At 42.3% G+C, this 21,523-nt stretch overlaps 1 protein-coding gene across 4 annotated transcripts in view; it reads right to left on the reverse strand.

Annotated features, from left to right (window-relative positions):
- The window catches only part of GLIS1 (GLIS family zinc finger 1), a 189,359-nt gene that overhangs the window by 107,163 nt on the left and 60,673 nt on the right, over positions 1-21,523 (reverse strand). The window contains exon 1 of one of the 4 annotated variants that reach the window (XM_072041662.1): positions 16,378-16,465. The exons of the other annotated variants lie outside the window; for them this stretch is intronic. Coding sequence (XP_071897763.1) covers positions 16,378-16,447 — 70 coding nt within the window. The 5' untranslated portion in view covers positions 16,448-16,465. Of the gene's footprint in view, positions 1-16,377; positions 16,466-21,523 lie in introns of those variants that run through there. 4 annotated transcript variants of the gene reach the window in all.

Consider the following 21,523-nt stretch of genomic DNA (forward strand, 5'->3'; position numbering starts at 1 on the left):
AAGCATAGGGCAGAGTTACATATATAAACAGACCATGTAAGACTTTTAGGAATAATACATAAGAGGAGTTTCATGTATTTAAATTATACAAAACGGACCATTAACCTTCTTCATGGTAATTAATATTTTGGTTATTTCAGATTTATATTCAGAGACTGAGATATTCACTGATATTTATATTCACCGACACTCTGTGATTGCTCTAAACAACTCTGAAGGCACAAAGCAGCTGTACAAAAAGGGAGCACCTTTTGGCCTGCGCAGAGCAGTCAGCTGTATTTGGTGGGTTTGGACCAAAACGTTTAGGATCGTATTGGATACCTTTCAGCTTATAGTGGGTGTTTGTGACAAGTAGCTCTGCCCTGGTTGTAATCATGGCATAAATGATTGTATCCTCTGGAACCTACAGCTCCATAGAGCTTTATTCCTTTCCTATTCTGGCTTGTTCCTATCACAATTTAACTCATTTCAATGGTAATGTCTACCTTAGCAAGACTGTACAGACAGACTTGTGGCTGTTAATTTGAATTTATGAATCGCATCTAAAGGGTATCCAAATACACTGCTGAACACGGATGAAAGAAGCTCTATACATTTTTAAAGGCCACACCACCAAGAGACGTTGGTAAATCAGTCATACCTACAGTATCCAGGCCACAGTTCCTCACTTTTTCCACCAGTAGTATTGGATGCAAACTGCATCTTCCCTCCAAAATACCATGGACACTTTAAAAGGGTTTTAGATTTACACTCGATAAAATAAAGGAATTTCTTTTTTTCATTCCCTATTTATACATCTGAAATTCATTAGGGCTTTCTAAATATGCATTTTATCAATTTTGTCATGTTATCAAGACAAGGAAACCTGACACTTTCACTCAAAATTCAGCAATACCAACTGTAGCACACGCTGATACCAATTTGTGTGAAGATGGAGATTTCCTAGAATAACATGGACATTATTCCCATGCTGTCAAAAACAAGTATCTTGTCTTGTAACTGTCAAATCAGAAAATACATTTTCTCCCTGCAAAGGAACAGAACAGCCATGCTAAATCTGTGAAATGATGGGTGTTTCAGACAATCTGCCACAGATTTCCCTTCACAAAGTCCCTCGCAGATTTGTTAACCAGAGCTAAAAATTTCTTGCACAACTGTGCCTCGTGTGAAGTCACATTTGCATCCGAACACCTCTGAATCGTGCCCACCGTACGGCAATCAGAACGATGGACAAGTCACAACACCAGCATCTCACCTTTTTTCTCTTTCCACACAGCAAACCACAGCAGGGAGATGTCTCTGAACACAGACAACTGGCGGCTACATTCAAATGTTCAAGCACATGGGAGAGCAAATTCATTGCCTCCGGAAAAAAGAAAGAAAAAAAAGAGAAAATAATGTCTGTTTTACACCAGTGTAACTGAGAAGAGAATCTGGCCCTTTGACAACTGGCTTTTTTATGCAATATTAATATCACTGGCTGGCATAACACAAGATTTAAGCATTTTCCATGTCTGGAACTAGATCTCCTCTTTCACTGGTATCGAGGGGCCTTTAACCTACATACTGTAACTTACCAATACCAGATGAAAAGAGCACACTCCCTGCCTTACACCAGAGCCTTCACTCTGCTTTCAGTAGAACCATAGCTATTTCATAAATCCATATAAAAAACTAATCCTAATTTACAGAGAGTAAATCTAATAAAAGCAGAATGGTTTCCAGAAGGATCTCATGGAAGTGAAATCCATCAAGGTAACTTTTGTCTTTCTCTTTTGCTGTCCGGCAGCTTTGATTTATATCTTTACATTTAAACACTCACAAAGGGAGCGGAAGAGGTTGATGCAGAAGTGTGCAAAGGCTGCAATCAGGCAATTCCTTCCATATGAGTAATCAGGTTAGTTCAGCTTTGCATACCTTGCCACTTTCATTTCGGGGGTAACTAACTTTGGGGGAGTGTTTCCTTGATTTATGCCAGATTAAGACTTGTGAGAATTGGTCCCACGCATTGTGACAGGGCTACACACCTCAGGACAGACTGCACACAACTGGTCGGGATCTGCAGAGTCAGCCTGGTGTTTCCTGCTAGGGGCACATTCTCCTCGGGGAGAACAGCACCTCGTCACACGAAGGGAAACCTGTCTGTGTAACAACGAGATCAACATTAAAAATAACCCTACTAAAGGGCAACACCTCTTCTTCCCTGAGAGCATCTTGCTTACCATTCAGGAAGGCTTCCCTCTTAGCATTAAAATTAGCTATTATGGTTGTAGGTAGATAAGAGCAAGAGCTTATCAAAAGGGTAATTATTCGACAATAAACACATGTTGCAATGCTTTGGAGTTTACCTAATTAAGGCCAATGAACAAATAACTGAGATGATATATAATTGAAATGACTCACATTCGAAATAGAGATAGATTTGAAATATTTGCCTAACATACTTAGATATCCCCAGAGCATTGTGGGCTCTGTGGTGAAGACCAAACTAGGTCATTTGCCTTTTTTTTTCTTACTGCTTCATTCTCTTTAATTACTTCTTTTTTTAAAAGATTTTGCCATTCTCGGTTTTGTTTGGATGCGATGTCCAAAATTTACCACGACAACACTGAGAAATGGAACGCTGTTCCTGGCAGCTGGAGGAGTCACGTGGGGCCAGAGAAAGACCAAATGGTGCCACATTTTCTCCAACAAGTGAAAATCATCCATGCTGGAAGAGGCCATCTATCAGAGCACTCCAAGAGAAAATTATTAACCCAGAAGGTGCCAACGCAGAAAAAACAGGTATTGTAGAGAAGGCCTGTGTGGATATTCAGTATCCCATTATGCCCAAGTACTGCTGAATAACCTTTATTACTGCACGGCTGGAGTGACTGCCACAGCTCCTACAGTCAGTAATTCATCAATGTCAAAAGAGATGCTTAGCACTATGCTACCTACTGGAAGGCTCTAACAAATAAAACATTTCAAAACACAAAATCTTCAAAATGATTAATGAAAATACAGCATTTTTGAAATTAAAAAAAAAAAAATCAACATTTTCCCAAAGGTTTTTATACCTATTACGCCTTGTGAAACACATGGTTTCTCCTTCGGTTCCAGGGAAATACAGTCACAATGGATAGGATTTTGGGCATGCATTTTTAGACTGTGGACACAGCTTAAAAGAAGGAAAACCACTTCAGAAATATGTTGGTGTGAGTAGCCATGTATGACAGGCCATGTAAGGCTGCTTAAGGAGGTCTTACCCAAATGAAATATTATTTTCACTTAGATCTTCAAGCTTGTAACAAGATAACCCAAATACAAACTGCCAGATCTTGGTCTGGAGACCCAAAGCTGGGATGGTCAGATCTTTTACTGATTTCTTTGCAGTCACTTGCACCATCTCATACACAACAAGAAACCCCTTAGAGCTGAATCGTCCCAGAGCGCTGTGCCAAGGTGCAGAATTCCCTCCTTGCACTATGAATTATCCGAGTCTCCTGTAATGCACAGCTGGCAAACGCAGGATCTGAACATGGTGCTGAGGAAGCAACTGCATCAAGAGTGACTATCAAACAAAATCAACACTACCCAGAAAAGCTACTAAGAACGTTCAAATGTAGTCGTGCAGTTCTTTAAGCCCACTGGGCAGCCCATGGGGTCGAGCATACGGGCTTTCAATGCGACCAGCTGGAACACACGGTTCCTTTGGTTCTTTTAGGCTGGCAAAAGAAGGTAACAAATCTCTCTCCATGGCATCAAGACGAGAGACGTCTGAGTCTCTTTTGCTGCTGTTTGTCGTCACAAGGACTCAAGTGATTAACAACAACAGCACTGAATTCACTGAGGTTTCACCACCATATATAAAAGAGTTCGTATCTCATCAAGATGAATGGAGCAGCTCACGCCACATTCCAGGGTCACCCCAGGTCGGTTACATTCTGTTCCCATTTGAAGGCCTGTTTCATACAGCTGGTAGAGGCCTGGCGTTACTTTTCTATAATATTTTTACAATACCTCAAAAAACTGAAGTATGTGAGAACCAACAGGTTCTTTACTACAGAGCAAACCACACTGTACAGTGAGAGTCAGATGGAGAATCCAATTGTCCTACATTTGTGTATCACAACAGAGGTGGCAGCTATTTGAAAATAGCTACAGGGATTCCTATTTGAAAACATATATGGGTGATATGAATCTATAAAAGGGTAGGGTTAAAGCCGACAGCATTCAGTAAAAAAGAAGGATCCCTTTCTTCCAAGTCTTTTTGAATCATCCCGTGTAATCCTATAACAGAAATACTTCACCTTCACATTGATGTATGAGTGAAGACAGAAGGACTAAGAAAACTCCTGTAAACTAAAACAAACCAGTTAGTGAAATAAATTGTAGAGTATCAATCTTAAAAACTTGTGATAGATTAATGTAACCCATGTGTGTCTTTTTAGCAAAATCTGGACCCTAAGTGTTGGCTACATCTATATTTGTTATTTCATGTTCAATTTATTTTTCAAACAAGTTATTTGGATTTCTTTTCATTTCTGTTCTGTGGAATTTTTTTTTTGCAGACTACACACGGTATTTTAAAAGAGTGAAAGAGTAGGGTTGGCACTACTGAATGAAGAAGCATGGTTAATTTTATATCAGTTGAACTTAACTCGAAAACGTTTCAGTAGTTTAGAGATATATAACCTCTTCGTCTTGGAGTATGCAGATAGATACGGCTCCCATATCTGACTTTTTCATGATATTTTAAAGACAGTTTAAAGACATAATTTAAAGAGAATCCAACAGAGGCAGGCAAAGAATGCAGTAACATGCAATAGATGGCATTGGTTTGCAGTGTTACATGGCTTAGATTTCCAGCAAAGACCTTCACAACACTTTTTGAAGTCTGAGAGCGTGGCTGAGATTCAGGAGAGCACATGCCACGTGCTTAGGTTCCAGTGACTTCACAGCCTTAGCTGATGTTGTGTGTCAGGCTCTAGATGGCTAAGAATATAACCATTTTAGGCAACAGTGAATCGATCGTCAGAGAAGTAAAATAACAGCCTGCTATCACAGTGACTGTTTCACTGCACTCAGGCTTGGAACTCAACATTCTTGGCTTCCCATTTGGATTTCAGACCTCTAAATTACGTCCCCCAACAGAGCTGAGAGCAGACTGAAAATGACCATTGCACTTCTTTGTGGCAATCAGGACAAAACCTTTCCCAGCCTGATGAAACACAGGGCTTGTCGTTACATTCATTGTTACGGAGTTTCCTCGTCTTGGAATTACCTTTTGCCTGTTGCCAGGCAATCTGAAAAATATTGTTCTCAGCACATCTGGCCTTTTTTGTGGTCAGTTATCCTTCCTCACAGCTTGGGTTTTAGTAACAGGGGGAAAAGACATTAAAATAAATGTTTTAGGAAAATATTAAGCTCAACAAACATTATTTTAATTAAAAAGGAAATCCTAAAACCTTTCTAATGGGCACTTGGAGAATATAAGCTCAATGTAATGAAATGCGATGTATTTCTTTTCTTTTTTTCCTTTCTTTCTTTCTTTTCTTTTTTTTTTTTTTTTAAAAATCTATTTTATTTTTAAAAAAAAAAAAAAAAAGAAGACTGTGTATGGAATAGATCTAATTCTCAGTATTTCTAATAGATAGGATATATCATTATAGTTTTCCTTGCTCTGCCAAACAGAGAACAACAGGGGTGCCTCTGCTGCCTTATGAATAAACATGTTGAAGGAGACACGAGTACAGCCCTTAGCCCCATTCTTTGTTCCCACTTCTCCACTCACCTCTATTTCCCTTTCATTTCTAAGCTCAGTTTGAAGCTTTCACTTCCACCACTGTCCTTAACCCTCTCCATCCTGTGCCTCGCCTTCCGCTACACGTTCCAGGATGCAACAGATGCAACAGATGCAACAGACAGCTGCTGCACTGCACAAAGCTGGTGCTCTCAAACCTGTTTTACTATTTAGATGCACAAGCTTCAACCCCAGCTGGTCACACTACCTGGGTAGCAGACGGTTGTATTTTTTTCTTCTATGCAAGTAACACACACAGCACACACAAGCTGCTGTCAGTCTACCTGGTTTCAACTCCTTGCTCTCGTGGATCAGGTTGATTGATGAACCATGCTCCCAGAGATCAGCTGAACCAGGACAAATCAATAGATACCTTGGGAATAAATGCCACTGAGCATCCTGATGTAAGGTAGAAGACAACCCTACACCATTTAGGGTTATGTATACCTACTCCTTGTCCCCCCCCCCTTTTTTTTTTGTTGCTCTAGATTGACACCACCAGGGTTTTCCCAGCAGCCCGTAGGTTAAAAGAACTCCAGAGTGACTTTTTCAACACACAAGTTCACACATTTTCTGATGTGGGTGCTTGCATTGTTCCTATTGTAAACATGCTTTCATCATCGATTATATGACTCCATTGAAGAGACAGGGTCTTTCCATACATGCACAGTTTGAAAAAATCTATTCCTTTTGTGTTTTTTTTTCTCCAAGTCATCTAATTCACTAATAGCCAAAGCATGCCTCCTATGAGCTGCATGTGGGTTATTGCTTTCCCATTTACTTATTAAACTCTGAACTTTTAAACTCCCAGACCTCCACTCCCCTATATTTTACTTAGTCCATTTAGTCTCTCTTTTCCATGGAAGTTCTAGCCAGCAGACCATGTAAAGGCTCCACAGGGGCTTGTGCTCTCCCAAACATTTGAAACACAAGGATGTGCAGGGAATGAAAGCTGGGGTTTTTGCCATATGGCACCTTGCATGTGTCTTGTGTAAACATATACGTCTCTATGTCCCAAGAAGGAATTTTATGTCTGCCTAGCTCAGCATGCACTCTATATATTAAAAAGGAAAAAACCTACCACCCATACTTCCAGCTGAGCACAACAAGAATTAGTTCCATCAAGATGTTGGGCTGAAAGATTTAGAAGCCTGAAGTGTCACCAAGTCAGTAAAAGCCACAGAAGCTAACTTCTGCAAGGACAGAATTGATGTAGACACGCAGGCTTATGCAGAAACTTTAAACAAAAGAGGATGCTGGTAACCAAAAAGCATTTTGTTCTTTTCAGCGCAAACTAGACAGAGGAAAAGGACTGGTGGGAAGGGCATGCACAGCATCTAGTTTTAGGGATCTAATTCTGAAGCATGTATTTGGAGGCTAATCTACTTATAGTCATGGGAGACAGAAGATGATTCATAATAGGAATCAAAATGAATTGGGAATAGAGGAAGAACTTTCCACGTTGGGTGCTAAAGCTGTGTCACAGCAATACTCCCATGCACAAAGGGAAGACAATGGGGGGAGGCAGTAAACCTGCACTGCACATCAGCTTCCAGCCATGGGTTGTCTTCCATTTGCTGGTCTCCCAAAACATGTGAATTAAGCTCCTTTTCTATGACAGATTTCATAGGACTCTTTTCAAATGACAGCTTCACTCCAAGCTCACCTGGAGCTTCTTCGGGAATTTTTTCTTGTTTTTCTAGAGATCATAAGGATGAAAATTAGTCAAGAGACATTACACAGAATCACTGGAGGCTACAGGTCCTAGCACAATGTGGTTTCTCCATTCTTCTATTGAAAAGGAGACATCTTCACATCCACGCATTCCATGTAGAGTCAGTGCAGACCTCTCACGCTCACCGAGTAACCTACATCCCCAATCAACCTCTTTGTGCTCTTGTGTGAAAAAACTTTTACAATGAAAACTCAAATCGCTACCCCAAACAGGAAACCATTTCAGCCACACAGCCTCTTTGTTCATTTACCACTTAATACCTAACACAGTAACAGCTTCTTTGCAGCTTAGAATTAAAACTGCCAGAAAGAGAATTCAAGACAAACAAAACAATCCCCTCCAGTATAAGCTGAAAAGAGCAACAGCCTGGCCCTTCTACTTTTCATTTGCTGTTTTCATTGTTTGACATTTCTTTCTGCCAGGATTTTGGCATTATTTCAAGGATTGATTTGAAATATATTTAACATCAAGTGATTTGCAATGTTGCTTTCTATTTTACCAGAACTATGCTTAGGATTAACTCTATTCAAGTAGAAGTTACCCTTCTGCAGTCACTGCCAGTGAACGGACCTCTTGCAGGCTCTCCACAAGAGTGCACTTCTCCCTAACCTTGCACATATCTGACAACTCAAATAAGTAACTCTTGTTGATATGCACACCTAGGCTCACAGCTATCTTCTATTTAATCTATTTTCTTGGATAAATCACAGAAAAATGAGATTAGGGAACCCTTGGATTGACCCAGTGCAACTGGTTTGGGTTCTTCTTCCTGCATTAAACTGTCCTCTAAAAAATGCCCAGAAATCTCAGTACAGAAGAACTTATTAAACATCCATGCAAAGGTAAAGGTTGCCTCCACCGTGGTCTCATCGCTCCGTAATTCAGCTTAATGACATAAAACAGTAAATAAGAACTCCTGTAACAGTGCACATATTTCCACACTGCCCAGATTCAAGTGCAAGGGCAAAACTCTACTTTGGGCTGGCTCTGTAGATTTACAGTGTTTTTCCTCTTGACTGTCCCAGCCCTCCAAAATTCATGAAGGGCATGAGATCATTCTAAGCTGCTGATCTAATCAATCCACTGAAACTGAGACAGTAATTCATGAATCATGTTGCATCAGCGTCCAGTTCTGTCCTTGCCTGGTTGTCAATTAGGAGTCACTGCCACAGCCAGTGAAATACCAATACTACCACAAAACTAGAAGGAGCAAAATTGGACCTAAGAAGTCTTCTAGAACTGAGTACACTGAAGGGACAAGTCCTAACATCTCCATTTGAATAAAAACTTTTACTGCTTAATTAGAGATACAAACAGATACATTCCTACAGGAGGTAAAGTGAAGTCAGAAGCTGTGCTAAGCTCCCTAAATGTCAGGGTGAAGGAGCCAGAAATGTGCCCTGTAAGAACTATTTCTCAGTGGGAAACAGAGACTTTATGGTGAAGTGACAGTTTGTGAAGAGCAGACGTAGTGCAGGAACACAGGGAAACTTCCAAACACCACACAGACCACAGGCAGAACCAAGGAAGAAGGTCGGTGTGTTTGGTGCACTATAGTGCTGTTGGCACAGCAGATCTAAGGTGTACCTTTTAGATAGACATCAAATCTTTAAATGATGGGGAATTGCTGTGGCAGCTTGTTCCAGGTTCTCAGCATGAATTTTGAATAGCTTGAACTTGTTTGTCTTCATTTCACAGGGGTCTCGTTATGCTTCCGTGTGCTAGATTAAGGCACGAGAAGTACCTGGGACTTCCTCCCTCTGTAGACAGCTTCAGACTTTGCTCCTACCTTTTCTTCAGTGACTAACTGGCCTTTTTCGTTTTCTCACGGTAGAGAATAATCGCCAGATCATGAATCATCTGTGTGAATCTTCTCTTAATCACAGCCAGTTTTTCCAAAGGACCTTGTTAAATTGTCAACACCAGAGCAGCACAGTGCTAGAACCATTAATAACTTCGAAGACAACAATGTCATTTGCCTCCTTCTGCCTGATACGTGCATAAACAGAGCTCTCCAAATTTTTCTTTTCTTATTTTTCAGCTGCAGCGTTGGAACAGAACCGCTCGTTCAGCCAGCAAATTCTTCGTGTTTCACCTGAAGCTGCCAGGCTGGGTCCTATAAAGCTGTCCGGGTTTGGGGGAAGGGAGAAGGATGGTTATTCTGTTTCAGTGTGTGCGTGACTGCAATACAAGCTCTGCTAGGGAATAGAATAAAGTCACCAAATTATACTACTGTGCCTCCAAACTTAATGACCCAGAATGAGTTCTGCTGTCGATGGGCCTAACTCAATAGGCACCACTGAAAACAATGGAGTCCCCCAGTGTGTGACCAAAAAAGAAATAACAACTTTTTAAGGAATGTAGCAACTGCAGAAGCTCAGTAACCACTTATGAAACTGAGGGGGGAAAATCAGCCATTTGGATTTTTTGTTTACAGGCAAAAAGGGCTCCAGCAATAGAGTCACTGAGTGTGAGATTTCTGCTGTTTTAATTTAGGCTTTCTTAGGTTTGCCTTGTTTGGTTTAGCGCAAGTTCTGCAGAATACATCTAAACCCCGTGGCTGGTTTGCAGAAGGCGGCGGAGTGGGAGTAACTCAAGCCATTTGAAAAATAAAGGAGCTGGAAGCAGAAGGCGTGTGTCATCCGAGCCCCACGCTAAGCCATAGCCTTTTAGAGCTAAAATGATTGCTGCTAGAGCAGGGCGTGACGCACAAAAATCCACATTTACCTGTCAGAAGTCCCACATGATCCTGAACTGAGTAAGAAATTATCTGGGGAGGGGAAGGCAACCTCAGCAAGTCCCCAGAAAGAGAAAAATGAGGAATCTTTCCTTCTCATTGTCATAGCCCTTCGTCCGCATGGATCCCTGCAGCCAGCAAGAGGGAAAAGATGAGAGCAGCACGGCTCCAAAATCACTACCTGCAGTCCAATGGCCCAGGCTGGCAAAAATGCACAGAGGCTGCTTTGAAGGCAAGCCCGAATGCCAGCCGTCGTGCTGTCAGCCACGTGCTCTCAGATATGCTTAGGAAGCCCTAAGCCCTACAGAAACACCAGTAGGTATGCTGCAGTGACGGGTCCCTGCGAGCAGGAGTGGCTTCCCAAAGCTCACGTCTCCATTCCCTGCACGTCAGTGTGTTTTCCTCTTCTCAGTTAGCGTGGAAAAGCAAAGTATCTTGTTTCTGTGTAACTGAATCCCAGCCATGTATATACAGCTAATGACTGGTTACACCACACATAATGAGGAGTCACGTTTTGCTAACTGCATAGAAAATAAACAAGCTAAAAAAGAAAACAATTACCGGCTTTTGTAGGAATCTCTCTTGACCTTCCTTCTGGACACGGACCCTCAATGTTCAGGCTGCTGTGCAATATAGCCACTGTTAGGCACATGCACTGCCTGCTCTGGTTTTGCTTCCCCTTTGAAGTCCACTGATATTTCCTAACTTTGCAGCAGGACATCCATCGCTGAGGTCTGCTCCTGATCGTCCTCAGCCTCTTTCCTGACTGAGGCGCAGCCATGGTGCAATAGCCGAGCTATTGCCAGCTCTTACTTCCAGGACACAGGCAGTGTTTGGGTTATAATCCCGTATTTCTGCACTGGGATGAGCAAAAATAAGACCTCTGCCTCAGAAAGTTCACAGCCTAAGGGACTGAGGGGTACAAGTAAGGAATGGTGAGACGGTGCCACTCAGCACAGCAACGGTGGCTTTGGCACGAGTGTAATTTAGTGCTCCTCACATCTTCTGTCTTCATCATGGGCCAAACAGGGCAACCCTGTGACATGCAGAAGCAACAAGTGCAGTCATGGGCTTGGGCTGTGCTGGTGACGACCAGCAGGTTTTGTTCAGCAGGACAGAAAGTGGGGAAGGGCTGGACCACGAGAAGAGGCAGGGAAAGAGGCAACACACACATGTATGAGGTTCTGCCCCTGCAACCCGTGCTCAGGCAAAGGGAACTCTGCCCATTTCAGTGCTTTTCAAAGAAAAGAAAAGAAAATCCCTCCTAAACATCTGTGCATCTGGGGGCCTGAGTCTCCCTCTGCTCTCCTATAGTCTAAGACAAGCCCTGTGTCACAGCAGTGTCCCCAGAGGTGACACGGTGGCCTGCACACCTCTGTGTGTGAGGACATCGTAGGTCCTCTCCTACAGGAAAACGGTAACAAATCAGCTGTTTCATCATGCCTGGACAGGGACATTTGATATGGAGGGGTGGAGATGGAAGGAGAAAAAAAAAAAAAGAGACTTACACTGACAAGTGGCTGGTGGGGATAACGACCCCAGTCAGAGTCTTGTCTTCTTATAAAAAACTCCTGACAAACCCCAGCATCTGGTAGTTCAGCTGTGGGTTTCCGCTGTTTATTTTTCTATTCCAGTGCTCTCATCCCTATGCACTGCCTGTGCCTGGCTCTGTTAAGCATTCCAAATGCTACGCAGCATAATTGAAAGAATAAAAACCCCAGGCTCAGCATCAGGCACGTACAGAAAAAAAAAAGGAAACTGCTTAAATCCTTCCCTGTGTTGATGGGAATGCAGGCAATAACACCATGACACCACACCAGGCAGGTCCACGGTGAACGCAAGCCAGGAGTGCCAAGCCCAGTGGTCTTTTCTGAACTGGGGATCGGACGCACAAACATCAAGTTATTTTGGTCTAACCAAGTAGGAGCCATCCCAACCCCCTGTGATGCCCTGGGAGAAGCAGTCACCTCAATGAGCTGTCCAGGGGAAGAAGGATTGTGTTCATGTCGTCTTCCCTTCAACTAGCTTGGTCCTTTCTCTATTTCCCTTTTCCCTCTTCACCTTCACATTGGTAATCTCAGTCACAAAACCAAACAGAACCCTACTGCCTTGGCTCACAATCGTCTGCCTAACACTGCTAATATTCAGTCTCCAACACCTCTTTGTGGATGATAAGTATCAAAGGTAGCTCCTTGCAGCTACAAAATGTACCCCAGCACCTGCATCCTCTCCCTCTTTGAGCAGTTCCTACCAGAACAGCTCCTACCACGAGGTCTTCACAACACGGGCTTCGTCTCTGACTTGGATCTCTCAGTCCTCACTTTACTTCTGGGTCTCGTAAGCTCCTTCTGTGCAATATTCCTAAGGCAATGCCTTTCCTATCCATCCACATTGCCAGCACTTTCATCCAGCTCGCCACCACCCTGTTCTTGTATCGTTAACACATCCTCTGATGTGATGTTTACTCACGTAATATTCCCCTGCTGATAATCACCAAGACTAGTGCAGGAAAAAACTAATATACAGTGACAGCAGGGATGCAAAAATTCAAGATGGGGAAAGGCTCTTCTGAGAAAAAACAATCCCATGCAGCTACAATTAACAAACACGGGGACTACAAGGGAACCCTGAGCCATGTGTGCACTTGGAGATTTCTCCAGGTCCACGCATCAGCGTTAGGGAAGGAGCAGTGGTCAGAGCCTGAAAGGCCCAGGCTGGAGAGAAGCCCAAAGCTGATGCCGTTCTTCTTTATGGCAAAGGGAGAGCAGGGAGAGGTGTAGAAGCTCCCAAAATGCAGCCATCCTCCTGGACGTGGTAACTTACCCTGCGAGGTGTCTGTGCAAAGCCTCGGGGGGCTGCTAATGTCTTGGGCAGGAATGTAGCCTCTCTCTGAAAGCAATTTTAGAAAATCTTTAGAGAAATGCCCTATCTTTCAGTTTGGGAAAAGCTGTGTTCTGCATCTCATCTGCTGGCCACCAGAGCTGTTAACTGGAACTGGTGATAATCACAGGAGACTTTTATTCACTGACAATTCGTTGTCTGTAATTATTACTCTGTTCTTATAAAAGTTACCTAAATGCTGGGCTCACAGCTACAACAAGAGCATTCCCAATGCCAATTCTCAAACTGTTTTCACTTTTAGAGATGCATAATATTGAAAGCAGATGTACCAAATTGATTCTTTTTTCCTTTTTTTTTTTTTTTTTTTTGCAACATACTGTAAATGTTTTTAAAATGTGACTCTAGTACAATGCATGTCAAACGGTCAAATTCAAGGTAGAGCGCTGCCAAAACCAGAAGACAAATGAGGTTTAAAATCAGTTCTGACAGATTAAGTTGAGATACTTTGAAGCCATAAATCAGATGGCCAGTCTCTAGGAAGTTAATAATGAATGTATCTTTTCTCCATACTTATTATCTCAAAGATACACAGAAAAACAAGCCAACACCATTTGCTGCAAAAGCAAATTTGTGCCTCAGTGTCTACAACTCTTCACCCGAGCAGCACTGAAAGTATGCCCAAGTTCAACTCCCAATATTTGCTTGTTGTGAAGACAGATGAAAGACTAATATTTGTACGTAACACACAAGTTCCCAGAGTTTGGGATCGTTGCTGAAAATAAACATTTGAGCCTACTGCATTTTCAATAACGTGCACATTCACAAACCAGGGATATCTGGAGGTTTTTTTCAACATTTGTTATGAGCAAATCTGTGTCTGTTTCAAATCGCTGTTGTGTTTTTGTTGTCTTTCTTTTGTAAAATCACATTCCACAAGAGAAAGGACAGGAGGATATAAGTTTTGCATGTAAGACATTATTCTAACTCCCGTACAATCTGGTTGGTTGTATTGGGTTAATTTCCTCACATGTAAAATGATGCATGCAAATAAAACCAAACCAAAACAAAGAAGGCAGAGCAAAATGTTTTCCAAGCTTTGCAACAGAGTGCTTACAGTGTTTATACAAATAGTAAAGTCTGGCGAAAAGAAGCATCTGACAGCTCTGTGCTGCTCTTCAGACACATGACTCCTATTTGCCATTTATTCCGTGTGGGCAGAACTGGGTGCCCAGGCAGAGCCCCAGTGAAATTCCTGGTGCAACGCATGAATGCAAAGTTCTGCTTGCACACATGCCGTTGCTGGATTAGATCTCGTGCGTTGAGCACTCTGTTCTGTGCTCACTCAACGTGCTCCCACTGAAGCTGGACAAATCTAGATATAAACTGTCCTGGAGGAATTAGGTACAACAGAAGGCATCGTAAACAGAGGGCTAAGAAATTTGTGCACAAAAATGTGACTTCCATCTCTACTTTTCTTTTGTCTTACAAATGATATTGCAGAATCTGCTGGCACGCATTCTGCTTGGACATCAACAAACTTAAAGAGAGCGAGGTCTAGCCAAAACACAGCACCTGACAGCAACTTCAGCAAGGAAAAAATGAGGGAGTCTCAGCAGGCTGCAGGAGAAATAATTGCTGCAGTAGCATCCTATGTTGTCGAATCAGGAGGGAGAAGATGGGATTTGCACTTTCATCTGTAAACATGTAAGTGCCGATACAAACACCAGCATTTGGGAATACTGCACGGATTCAGGACTCTCTGTAGATGTTAATGCCATTGTAATAATCTAGACATACGGGGAAATAAAATTCTCTTCTGATAAGCTTGCTGGTGATTCATTAAAATGACACCCTGCTGTCACTGTCCACTGGGCTCGGCCACTCTCCGCACGCAGCAGTGAAGAGCTTTTCACCAGCATCTGGGTCTGTGTAACACTTCTTCCAACACAAACTACTCCACAGGCAATTTCTATTAAATATAACTCCTTCTGCTTTGATCCTGGTGTCAAACTGTCCGTTCTACTTCCAGCAAAAGTGTCACCAACTACTTTAAATCAGTATGCAACATCACCAGCTCTTGTAATTACTGCCAAGTTCTTCTAATCCAGAGATATTAGCATTTAAATGACAGATACTTGAGCTTTAGTCCTATCACACACATCTCTATCTAAGTAAAGTTCCTCTGGAATTCAACAAAATGCCTCGAGGCTTGTGCAAGTCGCTAAATAAATCAACTGGAAGAAGGGGAAAAATGCACAGCACAGGGACAAGCAGAACTTGTTTGCTTTGTACAACAGCATTTTCCTTAGTATGTGGTACCACATTCTCCTGCTCTTCAGAATATTGTATTTGAGTTAAAACCCAGATTTTAGTCAATGCAAGGTTTTACTTTGGAAGTCCTTATCTTGTGTAATAATGTGAGACATTTACTTTATTGTATGGATCTCTGAAGGGAGCTGCTATTCACAGAAAAAAGAGAAAAAAAAAAAGAAAAACTGAACAATACCCTTGGTAAAAACTGAACAATACCCTTGGTAAAATAAAGGCAGAGCTCAAAGCAAGCCACCCGCTGCAAGATCCATACCTTGCCTACAGGCACCGCAAGCACAGCGCAGCACAAGGCAGGCAGCAGGGCCTCGTTTCATTAGTATCAAAATTAATTGCTTTGTTACACCAAAAGCCCCTCGATACTGCTGGTTGAAGCTATTTTATAGATAGAGCAGTCACAGGCGAAACTGGGAACAAGAAATGTTCCTTCTATAAACACTGTTGCTTGGTAACCCTGTATTTTTAATAACCCAGTGCTGCAAATTCAGCATGGCCTGTCAGTATGGGATTTCAGCACAACACTAAGGTATTTTGAGGCCAGTTTGCATTGTGCCATGCACAGAGCTGTTCTTCTCAGACACGCAGTGACAGGATCAGTTGGGGTAAAGACAGGAAGCCGAGTACTCCTTCATTATCCACACTGCCGTAACGTCTGAGATCTCCAGAGCTAAAGTAAATTTCCTTTTGCTAGTGATGTGCAAATACGAGACAAGACAGACAAGCCCTGCCCCCAGACAATGTAAATGTACAGAACAGACTAAAAATGGTACAAAAGGCCAAATCATTTGAAAAATAACAGTCTATGCAAGAAATGCTATAAATAAATAAATAAACATAAAATGTGGTTATTTGTTTTTGCTTGGATATGCTGTGATCCTTTGAAATATGTCCTCTGCCCTAAAACAAAACCAAACCACATACACAGGCATGGCTGCTCCCTGCTGAGGGTACCTGACAGCACACACGGTCCTGCTGACGCGCAGTTACATCTGCTCTCAGTATCCTCCTTGTGTTTCAGCATCGCCGTCCTGCTGCATCGCTTCCTTGCCTGCTGAAAAGCTTTCTCTTCAGAGTCCTACAATAGCTGTTTTAGTTCAGGCACTTAGGTTCGTACAAAGGGAAAAGTGATTTTAATAAAATCAAACATGACTTCTCAGAGACATCTGTATTTTTTCCAGAGACATGCAAACATCTGGGGATGAGATTTATACGGGTAATGAATTTTTATAAATGAGGAACAGTGGACAAAGTTCCCTCTGAAAGACACGAATGTCATGTAGAATCTAAGCACTAAACTCTGAGCTCTCCCAGACTTAATCATCTACGTTTTTATTATAAACTAATCCTGAACAATAATTTAAAATACTTAGTGGACCAAATCAAGACTCCACAGCCAAAATCTTCCAAGTCTATTAGCTTTTTACCTAAGAAACAACCAGATCAGAAATAAGTACTGGTATTTGGATTTCACTCATGAATTTTACCTCGATTGTTCCTATTTAAATTGCCACTATTTTCCCTCCAGCACTTCTGCCCATCACAACTTTGGTCAAATCCCAGCACTTCCCTGTCAGCTCGCTGTTCAGCTTCCCAACAAGGTTGTGCTCCTTTGGGAATACATCATTCCTAGCCCAAAAGGATACATTGTCCTCGCAGTTTTACCTATAAATGTCCCTTCCCCTACTAGTCCAAAGAGATGGCAACTCTCGCTGTCTTGCCAGGAAAACATGACGTCCAAAAGCTGACACTTTCTATGACCCTGACCCTCTAAGGTATGTTACATCTTGTTCTCCAGCCATCAAGTTTTATGTCTATTGCGTAATTCTCCAACAGTGACGCTTCCAGAAGATACCGAAGGCCACAGTTTTACTGCAGCGTGACATACATTGAAGTCAAAGTTTAAACAAAGCAATGCACTTTTACCTATAGTTTATAGGGTGCAGCAGATGCTCTCCAGCTTCCCATGAGTCAGCAGTGTGACACAGACATTTCTGAGTATTTCACTACTGAAAGCTTCATAAGGATTCGCCATGAAAGCACTGCTGTTTATTCACATGGAACTATGCAAAAAAGCTGCAAGACAAAGGCTTCTGTATATTTTATCTCTCTGCTGTTTTAGTGCTTGAGGTTACCCTATTGATTCTTGAAGGGTGAAGGAAGAAAAGTTTAATGTCAGTCAAGGCAGCCCTTAAGCTTTATTAGGCTATTCCTGTGAGTAAGATTAATTGATTAACCTGAACCCAACCTTTCCATTAAGATTACAGATTGGCTCAGTGATCACAGGAGGGTTTGCATGACAACTACTGCTTTTTAAAGGCACATCGCAACAATGGACTCAGATAAACGTAACAAAATGCAAACCCAAAAGAGTGCATCCTGCCAGAAATTACATCCTTTTCTTCAGGTTTTCATCTTGCCAGTATTTTGGTATGTGGAGAAAAATGATTGCTAATTCCCCAAATGTTTTTAAAATCCCCAGAAATAGTCATAATTCTTAGCTAAAGCCAACAGAGTCAGAATTTCCACAGATGCTTTGCTACTGTAGTTATATTACCTTTTGTTTGCACTTCACAAGTCTTGCAAGCAAATCAGTATTGAACATGGGCAGGTTTTGGTGGGAGGTACCCAGTAAAACCTCAGGCACCACAAAAAGTGCCCCTGGCACCTAGCAAGCTACACGTCCCATTGAAATCAGTGCCTTCGGGATGCTCCAGGGATGGTCTTAGGGTTACTAGCTGCCAGGATACCAGTTCTTGATTTATATAGCAAACAGAGGCTGAGCCTTCACAAAGTAAGTACCTATTCATGCACAAGAGAACTAAATAATATTTTGGAAAATTAGCTTTCTAGCAACAGCTACTGCAATGCAGGAAGATTGCACTTCTCTATAAAAAGGAAAAAAAAAAAAAAACTATGATTGCTTTAATTCATGTCAGATTACAAGAGCAAGAAGCAAACTCTGTATTGGTGGATTACATGCTGCAGAACAACAAATATTTGCCAAATTTGAGATTCTGTAGATGTGCCTGTCCAGCACAAATTACAGCTTAGACAGATTCAAGCAACATGAAATAAACCTCACCAATTCTTCTGTTTTAATTTGGTGCAAAAAAAAAAAAAAAAAAAAACGCTATTATGGCCAGCTAACAGAAATGACTGCTAGAACTGACATGCCTGCAGTGTTTAATGGAACTAATCTTCCACATTTTCCACAGACATTACTATGTTTTCAAAAATGACCCTTTATTATCTGAATCTTTTCGGCCTGCCAATCAAGCTCAACATTTCCATCACAGCTGATGTTTTTTATGGTTGTTTTCTTGGGACACTTTAGTTAGGGTAAGGTTAAGGGACTTTTAGGTTCACCTCGAACAGTGTAACGTGTATCTTCAAAGACTGTGTGGCCTGTGCCCACCTCAAGGCCTGGAAGAAAGGATGGGCCTTGGATTAGAGCAATGACTGACTTGTTGGAGGTGATAGTTCACATTTTGGGTGGCGCTCAGGTAAATCACTGAATTCAACCCGAATTCAATCACTGAATTCAATTTCAAAATTTCTGGTAAAATGGGAGTAACAGCACTTCTGCCTCTCAAAGGTTTAAATAAATATATCAAGGGCTGAGAAACGCACACCTTCTATAGGGACATAAAATCACCTTACAAAGAGAAGTTACCATCAAAGTGTTGCTGTCTGGCCACCCCCATTTCAATACAGTAGATATTTGCTGGCCAGGCCTAAAATAAAGCCTCCACAAGAAGCATCTTAAAATACAGCCAGCGAGTGCATTTGGGATTGCACCATCTTTGTTAGGGAGAAGCCTGGATAATTCAAACAGGCTCCAGAATTGCATCCATCTTTTGGGATACTCACTGGAGCTAAGCCTGAACTCTGAACCCCCTAAGCCTCTGCTGTCACAGCAAGACAGAAGAAAGCTTGGTGGTAAATTTTAAGTGAAAAATTAAGGATCTTCAGACGGTTCTCAGGGAATCCTCAATGCAAGTGTCACTCACAGATGAGGGTGCCTCCTATCACTGATAAACTGATACAAAGGCAGAAGGAAAGGGAGAAAGCAAGCTCTGTAGTATTGGTTTCTATACCTTTTCCGATCTGTCTTCGTTTTTGGTAAATTGGCTCTGCCTGCACTGCCTCATGTGCTGCAAGAACCATGCCCCAGCAGCTCAGCATTTGGTGAAAGGGCAGCCAGGCAGGCAGAGCCTTCCCAGAGTACATTCAGTGAGGTTTAATGGGAAGGCCAAATAATTTCTCAGTCTAATCAAAACCATCATTCCCAAAAATATTAGTTCAAGCCAACGAGCAGCCAGACATGGGGCAGAGTGCAGTTAGCTCAACTCTATCTGAGATCTGAGCCTATGGGAAAGTCAAGCTTAAAACAATAATTTAATACATCTTACTGAGTGGCAGATTTATTTCCCATTCACCTTAAATTGTGGCCTATTCACATTTCCATGGTTGCATCCACAGAGGAAAAACAATAGGAAGGGATAAAAGAAAGGGGACAGAAGAGGAGCCCTGGAGAACCTGTCACCACTTTTTCCCTCCCTTTCCCCAGCTTGTTCCCTGTTGGGTTCAGCCCAGCTCCCCCATCCTTTCTATCACAAACTTATTTGCAAGGCCTCGAGGCCTGTCATCGCCAGGGAGGCAAACTAGCACAGCCCTCCCTCCTTCCTGCCTTGGGAATATGGTATGTTTGTAGGCCCCACGCCCAGCAAAATGGGGACCCTCAGAGGGCAGAATGGCCGTGGGACATGCCTTGCTCCATATCTCGTCAGAGATTGGAACAAACCTGAAGCAGGGCCTTCATCACAGACCTCCCTCCAGTCATTTACCCCTCTGGATTCTAGCTAAGAAGAAGGCCAAGCATCTCACCCTCACTCCAATGCACTCTTTGACCAGGACTGGGTACAGGTATCTCCAAAATCTGTGAGATGAGGGTAAGTGCTTTCTCCGGACGTGTCCACTGCATTGACTTGGTAGTGGTCATGCAACAAACGTAGCTGAGAGAAAATACTTGCTTTAAAAGGAGGACATCCCTCTTTCTGCTTCTTTTTCTTTCCTGCCACTTCATCCAGTTTAGAGGACTTGTGTGATTCTAGGATCAACAGCGTAAAGCTGAGTTCCCAGTCCTACCTTCTTCTGAAGAAAGGGCATAATGAAATTAGCCAATAAAGTCAATAAAGCCCTAACCTAATGGGGACTTGGCAGTATTTTTTTCTCTTCCTTTTTGAGCACTCAGGGAAGGAAAAGAAGGAGGATTTTTCCGAGGGGAATGCGATGGTTTGGGAGAGAGAGGAAATCAAATTTCTGAATTTCCATTCTACCAGAAATCCTCTAAGGAAGGATATTTCTTCAGTGGAGCATCAAGAGTGTTTTTGAATTTCCAAGGGAAATAACAGGGAGAAAACAGCATATTGAAGTTTCTGACCTCTCTGAGAATTGGGAAAAAAAAATGCTGTCTTTAAAATAAAAGGAAACAGAAACATGGAGATCAGGAGCTCTGACACAGATTGATTTCTGCAAGGTGGCAAGTTACTACCTAATGACCACTTCACATTAACTGTGATGTGCAGGCACTTTCCTTAAGTAAGTGTAACACAATTTAAGACAGCTTTCCTTCAGGAAAAGAGAGGTACAGTACCTCTCATTGACCAGGAGGTGCTGCAAGGTAAGAGTGTGCATCTGGTTGCAGACACAGTGATTTGCTGCTCTCCAGTAACTTATCCCGATGCCAAAGCCCTGAGGCCCCGTGCCCCTGTGAACACCTCTGCTTCCTATCCATCAGCTCTTTACAGGAGCTGAGCCATCAGCACAATAGTCATCTGTCTCCTAGCAGGATCAGAGACATTTACGCACCTCAGGAGCAATGACTGTATACACAGAATGGTTTTTCTTGGAAAACCTCTAAAGTCTAGACAAATTCTTGGGAAGGAAGTGCTGTCTGTCCAGTCATTCTTGTGCTGCGCTGTGTGAATGACTGCCTGAGCTGCCCGGTACGCTTCTAGTAATCCTGCTGGATGATCAGAATACAGATCCCCCACGACTGCTGGCCTCCAGTTACAGCCATGCATGCACAGCACAG

This window comes from Anas platyrhynchos, chromosome 8 (genome assembly GCF_047663525.1).
Source record: "Anas platyrhynchos isolate ZD024472 breed Pekin duck chromosome 8, IASCAAS_PekinDuck_T2T, whole genome shotgun sequence".
NCBI classification, from domain to species: domain Eukaryota; kingdom Metazoa; phylum Chordata; class Aves; order Anseriformes; family Anatidae; genus Anas; species Anas platyrhynchos.